This window comes from Juglans regia, chromosome 1, assembly GCF_001411555.2.
Source record: "Juglans regia cultivar Chandler chromosome 1, Walnut 2.0, whole genome shotgun sequence".
In the NCBI taxonomy this organism is placed as follows: Eukaryota; Viridiplantae; Streptophyta; class Magnoliopsida; order Fagales; family Juglandaceae; genus Juglans; species Juglans regia.
Genome location: NC_049901.1, coordinates 27,833,756 through 27,855,451, shown reverse-complemented (window position 1 = coordinate 27,855,451; position 21,696 = coordinate 27,833,756). Strand labels below are relative to the sequence as shown.

Below are 21,696 nucleotides of genomic sequence, written 5' to 3'. Positions count from 1 at the left end.
ATTCCTAGAACATTTGCTAACCTTTTTCATTTCTCGAATTAATAATCCCATCCATCTACTAATAGAAAGCCAAACCGAAATAATAGACTGAAACCTGCCCTCCATACGTGCAGTACATCTTCTACACCAAAGATGTCAAATAATAATAGAAGGTAGAAGCCCCACTATTATTCCCAGTTGAGAATTAGAGGACGCCCATCGAAACCAAATTTGCACCGTCTCCCTCCAAGTAAAACCAATAGGAATACCAAAAATAGATCCATAAAAATGCCATATTGCCGATGCAAACTCACCTGTAAGTAACACATGATTTTTGTCTTCATAATTACCTTCATCACAACAATCACAACGAGAAACTATCTGGATCCCAATGCGCCGAAGACGATCGTCTATGCTTAAGGCCATGTTCCACACTTTCCACATTAAAACCGAAATTTTAAGTGGAAGCAACTTATGCCACACCCAAGGATGCCACTCCATACTAGATCCTTGTACTCGAATGCAATCCCACGCGGATTTGGTAGTTCCCAGATCCAGTTCCCCCAGCCAAAGCCTCAACAATTTCCTCCACATTATCCTGTCCAACCAACGTACTCAACAAATCCACATCCCAACTATTGGACAACTTGCACTCTTTAACTTTCAACATCGGATTACCCACTATCTGGAACTCATCAATTAGAGGACCCCCATCTCTCCATTTGTCATACCAAAATAAAATATTACCATCTCTAACTCTCCACTTTGCATTATCAAGTACACTCGGAATACTTTTGACAATCATTTTCCAAAACCTCGTTCCTTTTCTCATATCAATGAGACACCAAATTGAAGATCCCACATATTTTCCCTTAAAGAAACTAGCCCACAGGGATTCTCCTTTCAATAAATTCCATGCAAACCTCATGTGCAAAGCTTTTTGTATATCCCCCAAATTCCGCAAACCAAGTCCACCCTCCTCAATTGGCTTACAAATACTCTCCCATGCCACCCATTTTTTTTTACTTTTACCATTAAACTCTCCCCAAAGAAATGTGCTCATCATTCAGTTTAGCTCTTTAATAATAGAGTGGGGAACCTGCAATACTGCAAATATATGATGTAAAGCCATACTAGACAGCACATGGCGAAGAAGAATCAAACGGCCACCCGCTAATAATAATTTCATTTTCCAACCACTGATTTTGTTTCAGACTTTGTTAATCATCTCCTCTAGGTGCTCATGCTTAAGACGTCCCAATACAATCGGAACCCCAAGATATTTAAAAGGAAACAAACCTTCGAAGAACCCTGTCAGCCTTTTAAGAGCTCTCTTTCTTACTAACGAAATTTTTAGAGAATAAAATATGGCCGTCTTTTCTTTACTAAGTTGCTGACCTGACCAATATTCATACTTTTCAAACACCAACAACAGTTCCCTCACCGATTTCTTTCCTCCATTAAGAAAAATTACAATATCATCAGTGTACATAAGGTGAGAAATATGAGGAGTACCTCTTGCTTGGGAAAATTTTCCAATCTTTTTTTCAATAAAGCTTTGTTTCAAAAGTCTAGAAAGCACTTCTTGAAGGATAATAAAGAGATAAGGCGAAAGGGGATCCCCTTGGCGCAAACCCCGCCGCCCTTGAAAGAAACCTTTCGTCGTTCCATTTAACATCACAGAATACCACACATTCGAAATACAAGCACGAATAAGTTCACAAAAAGGATAAGGAAAACCAAAACACCTCAATACCTCAATCAAAAAGTTCCACTCCACCCGATCATATGCTTTAGCCATGTCAACTTTAATCATAATATTACCACCGTGTGTCTTCCTCTTCAGTGAATGAACCATTTCCTGAGTAAGACTAATATTCTAAAAAATACTTCGTCCAGGTATAAACGCTCCTTGCTCTAGAGAAATCATTTTGGGAAGAAGACTTGTCATACGATTCACAATAATTTTTGAACAAATTTTATAGAAGACTGAACAAAGGCTTATTGGCCTAAATTTATCAAACCCCGAAAGCACATCTACCTTCGGGATAAGCACAATGAAAGAAGCCGAATAAAATCTCGGAAGACTTTTGGATAGAAAAAATTCTGAAATAGCTTCAAAGACCTCCAATTTAACCACCTCCCAGCAACTCATAAAAAAACCCACGCCAAAACCATCTGGACCCGGAGAACTATTTATAGGAATAGATGATAGGGCCTCTTTCACTTCAACCAACGAAGGGATCCCACAAGGCCGAACACAATCCTCTTCATCAATAACCGAAGATATCAAGCTTGTTAAATCTGGCACCTCCCTTGCCGGGTTAGATCTATGAAGAAACTCAGAAAAATAATCAACGGCACCAAGATGAATTTCTTCCGGAGAATTAAACTCCATCCCATTAGAAGTTATCAGCTTATGAATTTTCCTACACCTTTTATTAGATAACCAAACATGAAAGAATTTTGAGTTCCTATCACCATCCATTCTCCACTTGATTTTAGCCATCTGAGCCAGTCTTATATCCTCCCTTCGCCTCCAAGAAGACAACTCATTAGAACACCGCACTAGCTCCCTTTCAATATCATTATCCCAATCTCTCGGCAACAAATGTTCAAGACTCTCAACCTTTTCTTCAAGAATAGCAATCTGATTATTAGTTCTCCCAAACACCCTCTTGTTCCATTCACGTAACGCCACCTTAAGCTTTTTAAGTTTGCTAGCTAATTTAAAAGCCCCGAAACTGTAACAGATTCAGACCACACATTTTGAACAAAATTCATAAAATCCGGGTGCTCAACCCACATTTGCCGAAATCGAAATGGAGGGGAGCCATAAGTAAAAGGATCAATTAAAAATTCTATAAACATAGGACAGTGATCCGACGTTGTCCTTGGAAGATACAAACAATGAGCACTCGGGAATAAAGTCAGGAAATTTGCATCAACTAACACTCGATCCAACTTTGCCCAAGCTCCAGATAATCCCTGCTGACCGTTGCACCATGTAAACTTTCCCCCTTGTGAATTCATTTCCATCAGCCTGCCCTGATGAATCCATCTATTAAACTCATCCATTGCAACTCTAGTCCATGGACGACCACCACACCTTTCCACGTCCGACCGAATTATATTGAAATCCCCAGCAAACAAGCAAGGCTCAACACCCATTCTATCCGAACTCAGCTCCTCCCAAAGCATCTGTCTCTCATACCTATTACACTTAGCATAAATAAAATTACCCAAGAAATGAATATCTCCTTTCGCTAATACTTAAAGACACATACTGCGAACTCATGCAAACAACCTGCACGTCCACTTCACTTTTCCAAAATACCCAGATTTTCCCACCATCATTCTCATTCGTTATTACCTTATCAAACCGCAACATCCGCATGAACACCTGGATTTTATCCACACTCTGAAACGGTTCCAGCAACACTATCATCTTCGGCTTGTGTTTAATCAGCAATTTTTGTAAACGTCTCTTGGAAGTATCTAATCCTCTTATATTCCAGACTAAGATTGATCCTGTCATTGAGTAAACTTTTGTGTTCTAGTGATCACCCGCCTGGAACTCCTGATTTTCTCAAACTGCCGCTTCTGATATTTTCTCTTTACGACTTCATCCTCTGCGTCCGAATGATATTCCTTCTCCTGCAAAAATACTTTCGCATTTTTCTCAGGTTCCGGATCAGACATCGAACCATCTTCCAAGAGTACCTCTTCCTCGTGAACATTATCAACCTCCCTTTCCTCTGAACTAGGAACAACTTCCCCCTCCCTCCTGTCCGTTTCCAACTCTGCTTCCATTAGCTGGGTAGAGCATTCTGCCTTCAAAACTTACTGGGTTCATTTCTTCCGCAGGATCCGCAATCTCAGGATTTTCCTCTTGATCCTTTTCTGGTTCCAACTCCTCAACCAAAAGAATGGGTTCACCTAACACCCGATTTTCCTCAGTATCTTGGTTTGTTTCAACTTCTTTATCATCCACAACTGGAGTAGGAATCTTTTCCTTCGACTCTTCCACAATCGGTTCTTGTTGCCGAACCCACACCTTACCTCCTGCATTCTTTTTCCCAGCACGGCAAGTCTTTGAATTATGCCCCTGTATTTTACACTTAGAACAGAACACCAGCAGAGTTTCATAAATAATTTCTTGCTTTCGGCTAGCTCCTAGACCAGGCATCCCAATCCAAAAATAAGGTAAAGGTTGCTTTGCAGCATCCATTTCCACACAAATACGAGCACCATCGGTTCGAGTAGCACAACGAGTGGAATTATCACTTCTAATAAATCTACCTATAGGGGCTTTAAGAATTTTAAGAAAAGACTCATGATAATAGTTAGGAGGCAAACCTGGAAGTACAATCCAAACCGGTACAATATATGGTTCTTCTTCTTCTTTAAATTCTGGAGTCCAGTGAAATGGACGGTAGGGAACCCCATCAATATCGTTAACTTCACGAGACATAGCCTTCATGCAGTCCTCTTCCAAAACCATTCTGATAAATACATTCCGAGGATGCCTCATATTAGAAACGACTGGAATGCCATCAAGATTCCATCGCTTGTGAATGAAGGCCCTAATAGCATCCAAGGATGGTTGGTTCCGCAGAAATTTCAAAACAATCGAGTACCGAAAAGGCTCAGCAGTTCGTTGGGTTTCCTCCTTAGAAAACTAGAAAAAGATTTCGCCATCCTTGGATTTCGGCACACGGTGCACCATAGACATTTCTGGAAGAGGCTGAGGGACCACCGATATGAGATCCACGAAGGGACGTCGACCTCCATTATCAGCAGCAGCAGCCATAGAGAACTTACGTCAAATGTAGCAAGAAAGAGAAGGGTGGTAAAAGACATTTATCACACCAACAATCCACATCTCGGATGGACTGAATCTTATATGGAGGGGGAAGGGTAGCCATTTATCTAACCAGATATTGACTTGTTGTCCATTCCCCACCCTCCATATGAGACCTTCCTTTAACAGCCTTAGGCCTGCATGGATACCTCTCCAGGCAAAAGATGGCCCTGTCCCCACTTCGGCTTTAACAGCCCCATTTTGCTGAAATACTTTTGCTTAAGAACCCTGGCCACCAGAGAGTTTGGGTTTTGTAAAATTCTCCAACCTTTCTGGAAAGTAAGGCTAGATTAAAACTCCTTAAATCTCGAAACCCAAGCCCTCCCATGTCTTTACTGAAGCTGAGCTGTTCCAATTGACCCACTGAATTTTAGAGCTATCTTTATTGAAGCCCCACCAGAATTTCTTGAGTAAATGATTTATTTTATTAGTGATGGAGGCTGGTATCAAAAACATACCCATGGCATAGGTAGGTATGGCTTGAAGGACTGCTTTGAGGAGAACTTCCTTCCCTGCTGCAGAGAGAAATTTGTTTTTCCAGTTTGTAACTCGACTCCATGTCCTATCAATTAGAGAATGAAAGGATGCCACCTTTGCTCTTCCCACCAATGCAGGTAGACCCAAGTATCTTTCAAAAGTGCCAGAAGATTTAACTCCTGCAATCTCCAAAATTTGTTTTTGAATTGCTTGGCCATTGTTTCTGTTGAAAAAAATCGAAGATTTTGTCTTTATTTATCACCTGCCCTGAGGCCTTCTCATATATATCAAGTAAGTTGAGCACATGTATGAGTTCCTTAGTTGAAGCTTGGCAGAAGAGCAGGCTATCATCTGCAAAAAATAGGTGATTCACTGATACTGAACCTCTTCCAATAGGGATAGGGGTCAAAACACCACAACCTTCAGCTTTGTTTAAAAGGGCAGTGAGAGCTTCTGCACATAAAATGAAGAAGTAGGGGGATAAAGGGTCACCTTGTCTAAGGCCCCTTGAAGGCAAAAAGGACTTTTGAGGCTCACCATTAACCAGTATTGAGTATGATACAGAATGGAGGTAGGTTTGAATTAAGTTAATCCAATGTGGAGGGAACTCCATCTTGGCCATAATAGCTTCAACAAACTGCCATTCCACCATATCGTAGGCCTTACTCATATCTAATTTCATAGCCATAAAGCCTATTTTGCCTTTCATTTTTTAGGTCATGGTATGAAGGATCTCATAGGCAACTAGTGTGTTATCATAAATGAGTCTCCCGGGTACAAAGGCACTTTGGTTAAGGGAAATAAGCTTAGGCAGGATGGCCTTCAGCCTGTTTGCAAGGGTTTTGGAGACTATTTTGTACACCACATTCCACAAGCTAATAGGTCTGTAATCAGTAACTCCCTTGGGGTTTTTAATTTTTTGTATGAGGGTAATGAAGGTGTCATTAACCTCCTTAAGAGATCCACCCTGGTTTAGGACTTTGAGTGCGAAATTACACACTTGTTCACCCACTACCTCCCAGTGCTTTTGATAAAACTGAGCTGGGAATCCATTAGGGCCAGGAGACCCTAGTGGATTCATCTGAAAAATAGGCTCTGTTATATGTTCTCTATTGAAAGGGATCATTAACCAAGCCTGCATCTCCAAATCAAGTTTTATTTCCAGAGCAGACATGCAGTTTTCAAAATTTGAGGGATGGGTGGAAGTAAAAGGTGAAGAGACGTAACCTGTGAACACACCTCCAATCTCTGCCTGCTCAATTACATACCTTCCTCGTGAGGCCTCAACCCATTTGATAGTATTGGTCTTCCTTCTTTGACTTGCCTGCATATGAAAGTAGTGGGTTCTTCTATCTCCATGCTTAAGCCAGTGTTACTTTGCCCTTTGGCGCCACTTTAGATCATTTTCTATCAAGGCAGACACCACATCCTCCTGAGCTTGTTTCATGGTAGCTAAGTGACTGCTTGAGCCAGTTTCTTGGAGGTGACCAATGTTTTGTAGTCCCTGTGTAATGTTCAAGGCCTGCTGTTTTTTAGTTTGTTGCTGCCAAACCAGTAACTCTTGTTTGCAGGCATCTAGTTGTCTCCTCAGAGTACTAGCCTCACTACTTGATCCATTATCTTTCTTCCATGCCTCACTAATGACCTTTTTGCAATCTTCCTTTTGTTCCCATGCCATTTCATATATGAAGCACACTTTTCTTCTCATTCTTCCATTACTTGTTCTGCATGTTTCAATGAGGAGAAGGAAATGGTCAGATTTTACTGCTGCAAGGGCAGTGCCCGAGGCATGACTGAAAAGATCATTCCATTCCTTATTTCCAAGTGCTCTGTCTGTCTTTTCCTTTGTGAATTCCCTTCCAAGCCTGTTATTGGACCATGTAAAGCTTAGTCCCTAAGAGTGAATGTCATTAAGGCCTTAGTAGTCTATTGCTTGCCTAAACTCCTCAATTTGTTTATAGGGTTTGCTTGCTCCTCCCATTTTCTCCTTTTGGTGCAGGATCTCATTGAAATCTCTCGAGCAAAGCCAGGCCATGGGGCTGGAAGGTTTAAGCATCTTCAAAAGTTGCCAACTCCCACTTCTTTTTCCAGTCTCTGGATGGCCATAAAAGCCAGTAAACTACCATGTTGGTCCACTGTCATCTTCCTGGATTAGTGCACTGATATGCCATCTAGTATAGTTAATCACTTTTACATCCCATTTTTCTTTCCATAAAAGTGCAATACCACCACTTAATTCCACACAGTCCACTGCAAAGCACCCATCCATCTTTAAATTTCTCCTAATCACTTCCATCCTTTTATTTCTACTTTTAGTTTCCACTTGAAAAACTAAAATGGGACACTTTTCCTTAGATAGATTTCTAAGGACACTAACTGACCAAGGGTTCCCAAGCCCTCGACAGTTCCACGCCAAGATACTCATTGATTATGGTAGGGCTGGAGACCAGCCTTTGCCTGAGCAAGCAATGTTTCATTCTTATCATCATCTTCTTTAAACTTTTTTGAAACATAATTACTATGTGTGTTCCTTCTCTTGCATCCTCTCTAGTAAAACACTTTGGTGCACCTGTTAGAGGTTTCAGTCAGAGGGGCACCACCATTGCCTTCCTCATGGATGGTTCTTTCACGGGCTTTCCTTTTCCACCTTCTGACAGTGCTTACCAAGTCAACCCTACTAGGGTTCACATGATCATCTATACTATCCAACCTGCCTGTCCCCAAAATTTTCCTGCCTAGTAATAGCAGGCCTTTTAGTAGTATCCACCTCACTCCTTTGTAGGACTTCCCACTTTTCAGGATCATAAGTGGGGGACCAGTTTTCTGCTCTGCACGTGGAGGCCTCTTTTGGTAATTCAGACCCATATCCCATGCTCTTTTGGATCCCTTGCATATCAGTAGCTTTAGTGGCTCCCTCGAAACTAAGCACCTCATGCACGTGTGTTGACTGCTTGACTTCTGGGAGGTGATCTCCTATCTGATCTTTAAACTGGTTCCCAAGATAACCACCCTGAATTGGATCCTCGCCTACTATTGTTTCTTTTGTTGGTGGTTGAGAGTGGACCCTTTTCTTTCTTTTTTCCTCATTTTCTACTGAAGACATCCTGCTTTCCTGCTATGACTTCCACTTTGCAAGCATTACCATTGTACTTTGAGTCTTCTCAATTATTACGATCACTATCTCCTTTCTGTTCACCACTGCAGTGGTTTTCACCTCCGCCACCACCATACTTGTGCCTGTCAAAAATGTTTGTGTTCATGGGTTGCCCTCGTAACCAGGGGCCAAACTGATACTAGGCCTGTTCATCTCCTTGTTGCTCAGCTCTCAGCCGTGCACAGTTTCTTCCTTTGTGAGATAGCACCCCACACTTGAAACAAAAGTTTTGTAAACGTTCGTATTTAAAGGAAATCCAATGCTGTTTTTCACCTAGCTTCAGCCATTTCCCTCTCAGTAAAGGTTTATGGAGATCCACCGCTACCCTTACTCTGAGACACCTCGCCCAAGCACGTCCATCAACCTCAGCTTCAACTTTGATAACGTGACCAATTGATCCTACAAATTGCTGACCAAAGTCTTCTGTCATGGTGGCTAACGGAAGGTTATGCAGCTGCACCCAAAAGGGTTCAAAGTGAAAATGTAATGCATGGATGGATATTTTTTCATCCACTTCCATCATGGTCAGAAGGTGTCTATCAAAGAACCATGGACGTCCACGTAGTACTCTCTCTTTATCTACCAGCTTTTGGAATTCAATCAGAAAACATTGCTCTCCCAACTTCTTGAAAATAACCCACCCATCCAACTTCCATATCTGAGACATCGTGACCCTAAAACCCTCACTATTGACACTCTTCTCAGTTAGGGCCTTTCCAACAAGATAGTATTTGCCCCGTGCAGCTTCCTCGGTGTATTGTTCTGGATTTGCATGGAAAAAAGAACTTTCTTCTTTTGAGAGATGAAGCCTCTCCCATTGTGTTGCCAAGTCTTCTGCCTCCATTATGAAGATACCAATAACAAAACCAACCACGAAACTCAAATGAGGTGAGCCGTAAGCCTTATGAAGATACCAAAAATAGCAAACCAACCACGAAACTCACATCAAGTGAGACGTAAGCCTTTGAGTGAAACCCCAAGGCACTGAAACCTCACACTTTCTCCCAGAGAAACGAAGGCACTCCCAGACTCCAAGTGACTTTTTTCGACATCTGGATAATTATTTTTCTTTAGCAATACCATGCACTAAACTGAAAATATCCCAAATACTTAAAAGATACTTCATACAAAAGGACATACTAAACAACTGAGATCATAAAGCTAGTCCAAAATGGCTATGATCCAATAAGTATTAGAGATGCAACTCCATAGTAAATGTAGTAATTTAAGTTAACTAATATACTATCATCAACTTCGCACCGTCACTTAGTCGACTGTTTCCAGTTGGTCAATTCCCAGCTCTTCTTCAGATCCTGTAATAGGATCTACCATTTGGGGGGATTGATAGTTGGGACTACCACAATGAGATTTGATTACAAATATCAGCAAGTTAACAGACAATATCCACACAGGTTAATGATGCATGCATGGTAGTAAAAGCATGAACGCATAATCAAAGTCATAAGTAATCATAGCATAACTGACACAACTTAAACTGAAATGTGAACTGAACTTGACTTGCTTAAACTAAACTGGTCTTAAACTATGACTTAACTTGACATGAACTTGATCTGAAGCTTTACTTAACATGAACTTGGACTTGAACTGAAACTTAACTTGACCTGAACTTGAACTGAAACTTAACTTGACATGAACTTGAACCTGAACTAAAACTTAACTTTACATGAAGTTGAACTGACTTCTTTACTTAACAAGAACTTGGACTTGAATTCTTACAATCAAAATGATTTCGCAAGTCAATTCGTCAGGAATAATGAACAACCAAAATGATTCCGCCCAACATATTTCGTTAGAGATACTCAGACAATCAGAATGATTCCATCATTAGTATTTTAAAACACTTACCCTAGCAATCAAAATGATTACACCAAGAGTATCTAATAATACTCTGACAATCAGAATGATTACGCCAGGAGTATATGCATAACTAAACTTGAACAGAATTCTGACAATCAAAATGATTTTGCCAGAAGTTACTCTCGTGAATTACAAAGGGCGATGCTCAGACAATCATGGTGATTACATCGTGAGTAACCTAGACATAACTGACTTGAACGTAACTCAAAGATATTACTTACTAGAGATAGAAATATTTTGTAACATGGCATAACTTGTAACAGACCACATACTTAACATGACATGCTTGCAACTATGAATATTACATGACATGACATACATGTAATAGATGTCATACTAAAGACGTACTCGCAATGTATAGTAAAACGTGACAGAATATCTTGTGTAATAGATGCATAATTCATGACAGACTAAATTCAGTGTGGCAGATGAATATGTAATGACTTGGCATGGCACATAAGATAACATATATACATACACTGTAGTTCCTTTTACTTGTCACCCATACACATTAAACTAATAGTAAGTTAAAAGCTAACTTACCTCAATTTTCACATTTTTAAGCAAAAACTCAAGTGCGATCACAAGGAATTGAAAGTAGTGATTTCTAAAAGTTAGAACTTATTAGTAATTTGGAAAAAATATTAACTTAGAGTAAAATTATCATTTTACCCTCTACATGTGGGAAATGACTATTTTACCCCTAACTTAAGGATTTTGCATTCTAACTCCAAAAATCACCAAAATTTACATATCTCATGTAACTTTTGTCCTAAACTCAAATATCAAATCAGAAAAATTTAAAACTAAGCACAACCATGAAAACTCTTTAGGGGCTGAAACATCCATAGGCCATTTCTCTTTATTTGTGTTGCAATTTCTTCCAATTTCAAAACTCATGATTAAACTGAAATTTTGCAACAAAGATCTTCCTATCCTAAGTTTAAAAACATACTTAAACATCCATTAAAATAAATTCTAATCATCACCACCAAAAGTTTTATTAAAAAGATCCAATTTTTTTAACCAAAAACGAACCTTTGAAACTCAAGTTTTGACCTTATTCAAAATGTCTTCAACAATTTGAGAAAATTAAAGTCTTACATCTAACATGTTCATAACATCATCCTAAGATTAACTATGCTTTCAATTAACAAACAAAAGTCATCAAAAATCACAAAATAACACTTGGAGTTTTCGGTTCTACACTTAGTCCAAAAACATAAACTTTTTCTTAACTAGTTTGATCAATCTCTTGATCCATGGCTTAAAAAGATGAGATCTTCAAACTAAAACATCACAAGGTTTAAAAATGTGTCCTAAAGAAGATCCAACCATCAAACTTAAAATCACATGGCTAAAAATCAATAAGACATGGATCTAACCCAAAAACAACAAATCTTAGGTCTAATCGAAATCCTCTTGCATAGAAAAATCATATATTTGAAACTAATACTAAATATCTTAAAAAACAAACATTCCAACATGCATAAAAGAGTCTTAGGATCATCAAATAAATATATCAAAACCATTGGAGTAAGATTAGACCACGAAATATTCCAACTTGCTCAAAACAGAAACTTTTCTTCCACTTCAAGTTTCTAAGTTTCTATATCTAAGAAAATATTTCATCAAAAACTTTAGTCATGCAAAAAATCCTTACTGAACATTCACCAAAACATGTTAACAACACTCCATAACATTTTCGGACCAAGATATGTCCATTAGCTTGGTCAAAAACTCCAAAACAAAACACACTCTCTAGTTTAAAGTCCAAAATAACTTTTCCATGGTTAAAACAACTTTTTACCTATCAAATCACCACGAAATGAAACAAATAAGATATCCACATAAACTAGACTCAAAGAAGGAAAAATTTCATGAAGGAGTCATTGAGAGAAAATACTTACAAAGGGTTTTAAAGAGCCACACAATATAACTTAGAAAACTTCCCAAGAGAGCTACTAAGTGTTTCTCTCTAAGAACGGGGATGGGAAGTGATGAAATGAAAGGAAGGATACCTTGCATGCCTCTATAATTCTTTAGGGTGAAGTATGAGCTTGAATGACCCTTGAGGGATGGTGCTTAGGTCACAAAAAATCAAGAATCGTGGAGGGGGAGTAGGCTGCTACTGCTACCTTCTAGAAGGAGTGTAATGAGGTGGCTTTTTCCCCTCACATCAAGGATGACTTTGGGGTGTCATGAGCAATGGATGGTTAGCCATGGGTGGGTGGAGACTTCCTCAATAAAATTTGCCAAAGTGGCCAAAATTTGTGGGCCTTAAACTAGTGGGCTTCAATTTGGAGTTTAGAAAGGGTTTGATTAGGGTTTGGAATGCTATCAAGCCCAAAACTAATTTTTCTTGGCCCAATCAAAATTTTAAGGTTTAAAGGGTTGGATAATGATGTCAAAACATGAATTTGAAGAATTAATAGTATGTCGAAGTGATTTAATTAAGTGATTAAACACAATGCTAAAAATTGGATCAAATAGGGTTTGGAGGCCAACTTTAGGGTTTGGAGAAACCGTTTAGGGTCTCGGTTTCAACCAAGCTTTTGGGATTTCAATTAGATTCTAACCATTGAGGGTCTCACTAGGGTTGAAACCCTCTACCAGCAAACGTTCGCAGTGAGTTGTTGGCATAGATGATCCTGACGTTGTAGGCTCGGTGTTGATGGCTATAGCATGCCCTTCTGTTGCTCTGATGGACTCAGTTCCATCCCATGCCATCCTCACTTTGAAGCTATCTCGGTCTAACCACATAGTCGAGTGTAGAGGTAGATGATGTTCTTCAAGAGGTAACACCTTCCTCTCATAGCCCACATGGTTACCCAAAATAACTACCACCATAATAGAGAAAAGTATAACACTCATAGAGGTCATTGCTAATGAATTCTAGGCTAGCCTTTTAGGATACTAAATCCTTGCTTAAGTGAAATCACTACTTTCTTTACTACTCAAAGAGTTATTCACCACATAAATATATATACCACTGAGATTCTACCATTCCTTAACTATCTCTCTCAAATCATAAACTTGTACCAGAATCCTTCCACAAAGTAGATCAAGTCGTACCAGCATACTCTCTAAATCTAAAACTTCAAGTATTCGCGCAATTCAATTTGGAAGAATTTAATCCATACGCAACTAAATTAAATTTCTCAATTTCCTTAGGGAATCCTATCTGTCTAGGACTAGTTTACTCCTTTATAACCAAAACAAATCGTCCCTCCTCCTAGGTGGTACCCAGATAAACGATTAACTATTAACCTAAACTCAAGACTTTCTCTCTTATGATTTGGCATAGCTCTTCTATCCATCATGAGCTGCCTCTTATTCTAACTTGAAACAAAAGGATCTATTTCTACTATCCACGTAAATCCTCAAGACCAAAATTTTACTCCACATATAAAAGTCTCCAATATAAGGGTGATCTATGCATCCACAAAGACAATGCTTTGCTAGAAACCATTTAATTGCGGCTGGATAAAACTACTATCATAAATGAATCATACTAAGGCCAAAGCTTCTCCCAAACACTTTACTCTTCTAAACATAAATTCCATAAGATCCTCAAAATCAAAACAAACTTCAAATACGCAGAAATACTAGTTCATCAACCTTCAATATCCTTCCTCTAACTGCTAAAAGATATTCTATATCTACACCGATATAAGCAATAATACTCCTAATGAAAATTGCTACTCTTACCACCTGAGTAACAATTCAGCTTCTGAACTAAACTCTCGTGCAATACCACGATCACCAAAAATAGGGACTCTCTTGAATCAAACAACGTACAAGTTACAAACTTCAATGAGTTAACATTACTCCAAAACAACGATAATGCAATAATGCCATCAATTGCAATCAATCAACCTTAACTAAGCTTAACAATACAGAGATCTTAGAAAAATACTAGTGGTGGCGCTAGCTCATTCAGTTACTAGGGCGTCAGCATCTGCGTCTCTAAGAGTGACTGCATACACTCAAGCTGGTACTGGAGGCCATGGCTTTGGTTTGGAATCTTCGTTGGGAACATGGATAATTTTTGATCAAGTGGTCAGGTTGGCCACATCTGAAATAGAGTCCTAAGGTAAGTTTGCACTTACCACCATGGTTCTTTCCGCACATCCCACATATTAGGTATGTGGTCGGCATTAAGCTTCCAGTCTCAACGCCTTTTCCCATATCTGATCTAGTAGACATCTTCTTCCTTTTCAAATTTTCTTTAGTAGCATACGGTGAAGTCCTCTTTTGTTCAGTATTGATCTGGATCGCTAGACCTCTCTAATCAATCTCTGCTATTGCGTCCATGTTTACCAACTCTTGTAAATTCACTATTCTTAGGCAAGCTACTTGACTACAAATCCTTGGCTGAAAGTCTTGCTTGAAACTTCTGCGCTAGCATCCTTTGAGTAGAAATCAAGTGTGCTGCAAACCTTCCTAATGCCATAAACTTAGCGGCGTACTATTCTACGATCAAATTGCCTTGAGTTAAGGTAGCGAACTTTTGCGCCTTCAGCTGTTTGACAGAATCCAAGAAGAATCTATTCTCAAACTCTTCTTTGAACCTCTCCCATGTCAAAGCAGAGAGGGTTCCTAGTTCTCGTATTAGAAGCTACCTTCAGGTATCCCACCATATTCTAGCTTCGCCTTGGAATAGCTATCCAGCATATAAAACCTTCTGGCCCTCAGTGCATCCACATATCATGTACGTCATTTCAAGATCCATAATCCATCTTTCGACCCTCAGAGGTCCTTCATTACCAGAAAAGTTTGGGTATCAGTGGATCATAAGCTTCTCATAAGAACAACCCCTAACTTCGGGTTTAGGTGCATGCACTTGCTGCTGTTGCTGATGTTTAAGCACATAAGTCAGCAAATGTACAACTTCAGCTAATCCTCCATCCATTGGGGGATTCTGATTCTCCTGATTGATATCTCCATCAGGGTTTTAAGGTATTCTACCGTGAGTCATTTTTTACTTCCTGAAACACAAGATTATACTTATCACAACCACGTACTATCTCTTATACTTCAAGAAATTCAAGCCTAATGAAGACTAAAATCTCAAGCCTAATAATTGGTGCATTTCCTAAGGACATGTGGATTTAAACCCAGAGACGTATTGCTCTAATACCACCTAGTGACACCCCAAGATTTCGTTTGGGATCGGACAGACATCTAAAGCATCGGGACGTGCAACACAAAGTTATCCGCCCCCGTTCATGATAATTAAAGATGCAATGTTTCTAACATGCATCTCTAGCATTATGCAATATTCGCAGTGAATAATTATTTTCTTTAACAATATTATGCACCAAACTAAAAATATCACAAATACTTAAAACATACTTCATACAAAAGGACATACTAAATAACTGAGATCATAACGCTAGTCCAAAATAGCTATGATCAAAAGAGTACAGGAAATGCAACTCCATAGTACAAGTAGTAATTTAAGTTAACTACTATACTATTATCGACGTTGCACCGTCACTTAGTCGACCGTTACCATTCGGGAGGGAATGGTAGTTGGGACTACCACAATGAGATTTGATTACAAATGTCAACATGTTAATAGAAAACATCCACACAGGTTAATGATGCATGCATGGCAATAAAAGTATGAACGCATAATCAAAGTCATAAGTAATCATAGCATAACTTGACATACAACATAGCATAACTGACCCAACTTAAACTGAAATGTGAATTGAACTTGACTTGCTTAAACTAAACTGGACTTAAACTAAGACTAGACTTGACATAAACTTGATCTGAAACTTTACTTAACATGAACTTGAACTTGAACTGAAACTTAATTTGACCTGACCTTCAACTTGAACTGAAACTTAACTTTACATGAACTTGAACTGACTTCTTTACTTTACAAGAACTTGGACTTCAATTCTAACAATTAAAATGATCTCGTCAGTCGTTTCATCAATAGTAGTGAATAATTAGAATGATTCCGCTCAACATATTCCGTTAGAGATACTTAAACAATCAGAATGATTCCATCATGAGTATTTTGAATTGAAAGTGTTCACAAGAACACACCAAACCGTTCGACAAAGGAAAATGTCAAATGATAAAAAAGCCAAAAGATATAAAATGAAATGCCTAAGGTCCTATTTAAAGCAATAACATAGGTGGGAAAATCCTAAAAGGTCCCCTTGTAAACTAGGTCTTGCATGGGCCCTATGATGGCAGATGTCAGATGTTGGCCCTTGGTGGCCTAGGCTAGCCCATGGCATGGGCCATGAGCATGGTTGCTGGTGTGTGGCTGAGATGGCCCAGGCATGGTTTGGGCAATAAGGCTGCTTGGGCTGCATGGGCACGCTGGCATGCTACTGGGGCACGCTGGGCTTGGTGCATGGAGTTGCTAGCCTGCTGGCATGGCCCAGGCAAAGGGCTTGGCTGCTGATCCTGCACTAGGCTGCTGCTGATGGGCGCGCGCAGGGCGTGTGCGTGTTGTGCCTTGTGCGGGTTGCTGGCTTGCTATGTGCTGGGCGTGTATGCGCTAGGTTGTGTGCAGCCAGGGCTATCACTAGCCTCGTTGGGCGTGCCATGGTAGGGGTCATGGCATGCATGCGGGGTAGTCAAGGGCGTGCCATAGCAGGGGCCATGACATGGCTGTGGGCATGTCCTGGCAAGGGCCATGGCATGCCTGTGGGGCTGCTATGGTGTTGTCAAGGCATGTCAACGACAGTGTCAGGGTGCTCTCAAGGCTTGTCAGCGACAGTGTCAAGGCCTTGCCCATGGGGTTGTCGGGGCATGTCAATAGCAATGTTGAGACATGGGCCATGGGCTTTCCAGCCTTGTCAATGACAGTGTTAAGGCATCAACCGTGGGCCCTTCAAGGCTTGTCATGGCATGGTTGGCAGCTTGGCTTTGGGCTACAAAACATGGGGTTCTGACAGTGTTATGTGTGAAGTATTGAAACAGTGCATAGAGTCCAGCCTTATAATATGGGATGATACACAGCATTTTGGGAAGTCATAGTTGGTCTGGGTTAATAATTGTAATACGCACCATTTTGGAATTAAAGACTCCAAGCAGTGCGTTTTGAGGGTTAGTGGGTTTATATACCAGTTAGATGCAACGCTTGATGATGAAATCCAAATGGTGCATTTTAGTGAGTCTATCATTTTTATTGAGTCAAGTCTGGTCATCTTAGCAAATAGTAGGGTTAGTTACATATCAGAAGGGAAATATAATATAAGGAAAAAGATGTAAAATCAGTGGGATCAAAAAGAATATTTTTGTAGTGAACTTTTGGAGGTTAAGAGATTCCCTCGAAGAACCCTATTGACAATACTATGTTTCGGCTTTTGAGCCATTTCCACTAACAGCTGGTGTGCATTTCATCTCCTTCATAGAAAGAAGTGAGTTAATAACAGACAGCAGGAATTCCTCCATAGTCGGGCCACCCAGTCGTTGGGCTGAAGGAGTACAACCATATCGGTTCACGTTGGAAAGCCGTGAGGCCATAGCTAGTTCCACCACCACGAGCGTTGCACCGTTCATCCCTCGACATCACTACCTCAAGCCACCTATACTTACTGAAAAGTAAGTCTCCACCGTTGGGCTTCACCCAGTTGACTTCCATCTTCATTGTCCGCAGCCACACATTGCGCGTACGTGAGACTCTATCAGTCTCTTTCTTCCTCTTCGTTATCTCTCTACGTATATCTATCTCTCATTTCGTAACTCTGTGACCCTGGACAGCCATAGCCACCGTCACTCATCCCCACCATAGCGCAGACACCCAGTCGTTGCGCGTCTTCTTCTCTCGGTGAATAATAAACCCATCGCAAGACCTCAAGAGCTCCTCTGTGAGTCCTGTCATTCACGAAAGATGGCTGCTTTTTAGTTTGATCTTCCCGTGATTTAACCTCTAGGTACTAGTGTAGTGTTATTAACATAAATGCCATTAATCCCTTTTCTCATATGTTTTCCGCAAAGCAAGTGCAGACTTCTTACTATTTACAAGCAGGGCATGAATCCATTGCCACGTAGTTTTCCATCTTGAAGATTTTTAAAACATAATTACATTTCTAGCCCTAATTTATAAGTCATGGCAGGATGATTTTCACGTCTATCTTATATTGGGGTTGATTTTATTAGACTTATGTTTTGAGTTAAGTTAATAGTGGAAGAAAATTAATTTGTACGGTTTGGATATAGAGATTAACATAAACCATCTTATCTAAGTTGTACGGCTTGTTTTATTTGTGTATGCAAACGCTTAAATGTAAAGTTTTTAACTCATTTCTATATCTCTACGTTGTATATTGATTTTAAACAAACTTTTGACCCTACTGCAGCAGGCTTCAAATTCAAGAACCCTGGCCAAGTAGGTCCTCCAACTGAGGTTTCTCTCTAGATAGAGTTTAGTCTCTTTGACAGCCCTGGCTGATCTGAAGAGAAGGCAAGGGAGGAGGACCTAACTAAACAGTGGGTAGGCCTCAGCCTTACGGAAAAGGAAAAAGAGGAAGTAATCCCGAACTCTAACTTGTCTGAAGCAACAGAACAATATGGAAAGTTTTGCCTACTGGTCATGATCATTGCAGAGAAAATGATAAACCGAGAAGCTTTCAAGTCCACAATGGCTAAGATATGGAGGTGTGAGAGCTGGCTCAAGTTTTCAGAGGTAGGGGCGAACAAGTTTCTTATCGAGTTTAATAAAGAGGAAGACCTGCAGAGAGTCCTCAAGGGAAGACCATGGTCATTCGACAGATGGTTATTATGCTTGCAGGCATTTGAAGGGAATAGGTCCATAAATGAAGTCCTTTTCAACAAAGGGGAGTTCTGGGTACATGCCTATAATATGCCACTTTCCAGCATGACTTACGAGGTTGGAACTCAGATTGGAGGCTGCATAGGTAGAGTTATTAATGTCCAAGTAGATGAAAGAGGGATTGGTTGGGGGAAATATTTGAGAATAAGGGTGGAAGTCAATATCTCAGAAGCTCTGCCTAAAGGGGTGTTCCTATCATTTGCAGGCAAGAAATCTTGGGTCCCTCTCAAGTATGAACGCCTTCCTAATTTTTGCTTCAAATGTGGGGTAATCAAGCATGCTAATTCTGGCCGCTCGTTAAGTTCAACCAGAGACAGTAAGCTGCAGTATGGGGCCTGGCTATGAGCACCTGCAACAAAGGAAAGAGAGAGCACCCACAAAACTTATGGCAATGAAGACACACAGCAGAAAGAAGAAGGTCACTCATGGAGGAAGGAAAAGGAGGTCAGGGACGATGGTCAAGGAAGCAAGGCCAAATCAACTGTTGAAACCCAGGAAACATGCTTGATTGATGCTGACAACACTGGCAATGGAAAGGCTACTGAAAAGCTGATCTCTCCTAGGATGTTTATAGAAACACTCAAGAAGCCTATTAAGGTAAGCCCCTCTGCACCTAATTCGGAAAGTCCAGGGCTGATATCTCATGTAGAGGACACCTACTCCATGCAAGGCATCGAGATGTGCACTTGGAGTACAATAGAAAAAAAAGGAATAAACAACACCCTTAAGGCAGGCTTGGGCCTTGAGGGTAGTTTGGACCTGAGAGCCCAAGCATCATCTTTGGCCCACTTTGTCTCAAGCCAGGTCCAAGAATTGGAGAAATTAAAAAAAAGAACAGGTTGGAAGAGGAAAGCTAGAAACAAAAGCCTTGGAAGCCTTGCAACAGGGATTGAGGAAGAGAAAGCAAACTACTCAAGTGGTACGAAGAGAGTAGTCACTAGATCAATGGCAGAAGGGGCAGTCCAAGTTCTGAAGAAGGCAAAAACATGGGACATCTTATGTTGGAAATCCTGACAAAATGGAAGTGGTGGAGGCTGTGGTCCAGCCCCACCATGAGCTATGAATTGTCTAAGCTGGAACTGCCAAGGGCTTGGGAACCCTCGGATAGTGAATAACTTGCAACTCATGGTGCAAAATAAGTCCCCAAAATTTGTTTTCTTAATGGAAACAAAATGTAATAGATTTAAGTTGGAAACAGTCAAAAGACAGCTAAAGTTTGACAACAGTTTTGTGGTGGACTCAATAGGTGCAAGGGGAGGACTGGCCTTCCTTTGGAAAGAAGAAGCAGAAGCTGAAGTAGTGTCCTATACACAACATCATATCTCTTTGATAGTAAAGGAAATGAGAGCTGGTGGTTACTGGATTCTTACAGACTTTTATGGGAACCCAATTACCTCCAAGAGACATGAAAGTTGGAAACTTTTACAAGCACTTACACCTACAAGATCAACTAGCTGGGTATGTATTGGGGACTTTAATGAAATTTTGAGGTATGATGAAAAGTGGGGAGGCCCTTTAAGACCTTATAATCAAATGGAGGCTTTTAGAGAGGCAGTGTGCAGGTGTGGACTTAATGATATGGGCTTTAATGGAGGGAAATTCACTTGGTCAAATGGGAGATATGGGAAGGCATTCACAAAAGAAAGACTGGATAGAGCCTTCTGCAATAATGCCTGGGCAAACTTATTTGTTAATTCGAAAGTCTATACTCTGCCAACCCTCAATTCTGACCACAGTCCATTGTGGATTGTGATGGACCTGATGCACCCAAGCTTGATTAGATCCCAGAGGCCTTGCAGATTTGAAGCCTGGTGGACTTTGAAGGCAAGTTGTTTTAAAGCAGTGGAGGAAGCATGGGACATACCTAGAGTGGCACCAAGCAAAATCTTACAAATTGTGGAGGGGCTTAAGTACTACAAGCAGAAATTGTCTCAGTGGAGTAATCAGCAAAGAGTTGACCATAAGAGAGAAGTCAAAGAACAATTAAAACTTATATCAACCCTACAAGACAGAAATACAGGTCACTTAAATGAAGAGATCAAACAAGTTCAAAAAAGGGTGGATTCCTTGCTGGAAGCTAAAAATCTCAAATGGAAACAAAGAGCAAGAAAAAGTGGCTGAAAGAAGGTGACAGAAACACTAAATTTTTCCACCAGTGTGCATCACAAAGGAGGAAAACAAATGTGATTAAAAAGCTCCTGGATAACAATAATCAAGAAATTACCTCAAGGGAGGGTATCAACATGCTTTTCCAGGATCATTTCATAGATCTCTTCACCTCCTCCAGCCCCAGCAGTGCAACATCATGTATAGCAACTTTGGGAACCAAAGTGAGTGAAGAACAAAATGAGGTTCTGACCAAACCTTACTCTACTCAGGAGGTAGAAGATGCATTATTCAATATGAATGGCTTAAGCTCCCCAGCACCATATGGCTTTCCTGCCCTTTTCTATCAAAAGCATTGGCTAGTAGTTGGACAGCAAGTATGTGATGCAGTGTTGAACATTCTTAACTCGAATAGCAGCATGGGCAGTA

At 40.3% G+C, this 21,696-nt stretch overlaps 3 protein-coding genes across 3 annotated transcripts; 1 reads left to right on the top strand and 2 right to left on the bottom strand.

Moving 5' to 3' along the window:
• Positions 1–481: 481 nt before the first annotated feature.
• On the bottom strand, positions 482–5,972 carry LOC118348589. The gene is made up of 9 exons (XM_035690616.1): positions 5,583–5,972; positions 4,993–5,115; positions 3,827–4,660; positions 3,547–3,795; positions 3,287–3,382; positions 2,933–3,180; positions 2,415–2,723; positions 2,147–2,309; positions 482–577 (listed from the first exon to the last, which is right to left on the bottom strand). The coding sequence occupies exons 1-9, from the start codon at positions 5,970–5,972 to the stop codon at positions 482–484; spliced, it is 2,508 nt and encodes an 835-aa protein (XP_035546509.1).
• Positions 5,973–8,613: 2,641 nt separating this feature from the next.
• On the bottom strand, positions 8,614–9,318 carry LOC109003146. The gene has a single exon (XM_018981159.2). The coding sequence runs from the start codon at positions 9,316–9,318 to the stop codon at positions 8,614–8,616; it is 705 nt and encodes a 234-aa protein (XP_018836704.2).
• Positions 9,319–20,220: 10,902 nt separating this feature from the next.
• Positions 20,221–21,282, top strand: LOC118348588. The gene has a single exon (XM_035690607.1). It carries the CDS (start codon positions 20,221–20,223, stop codon positions 21,280–21,282), a length of 1,062 nt encoding a protein of 353 aa, XP_035546500.1.
• Positions 21,283–21,696: the final 414 nt, after the last annotated feature.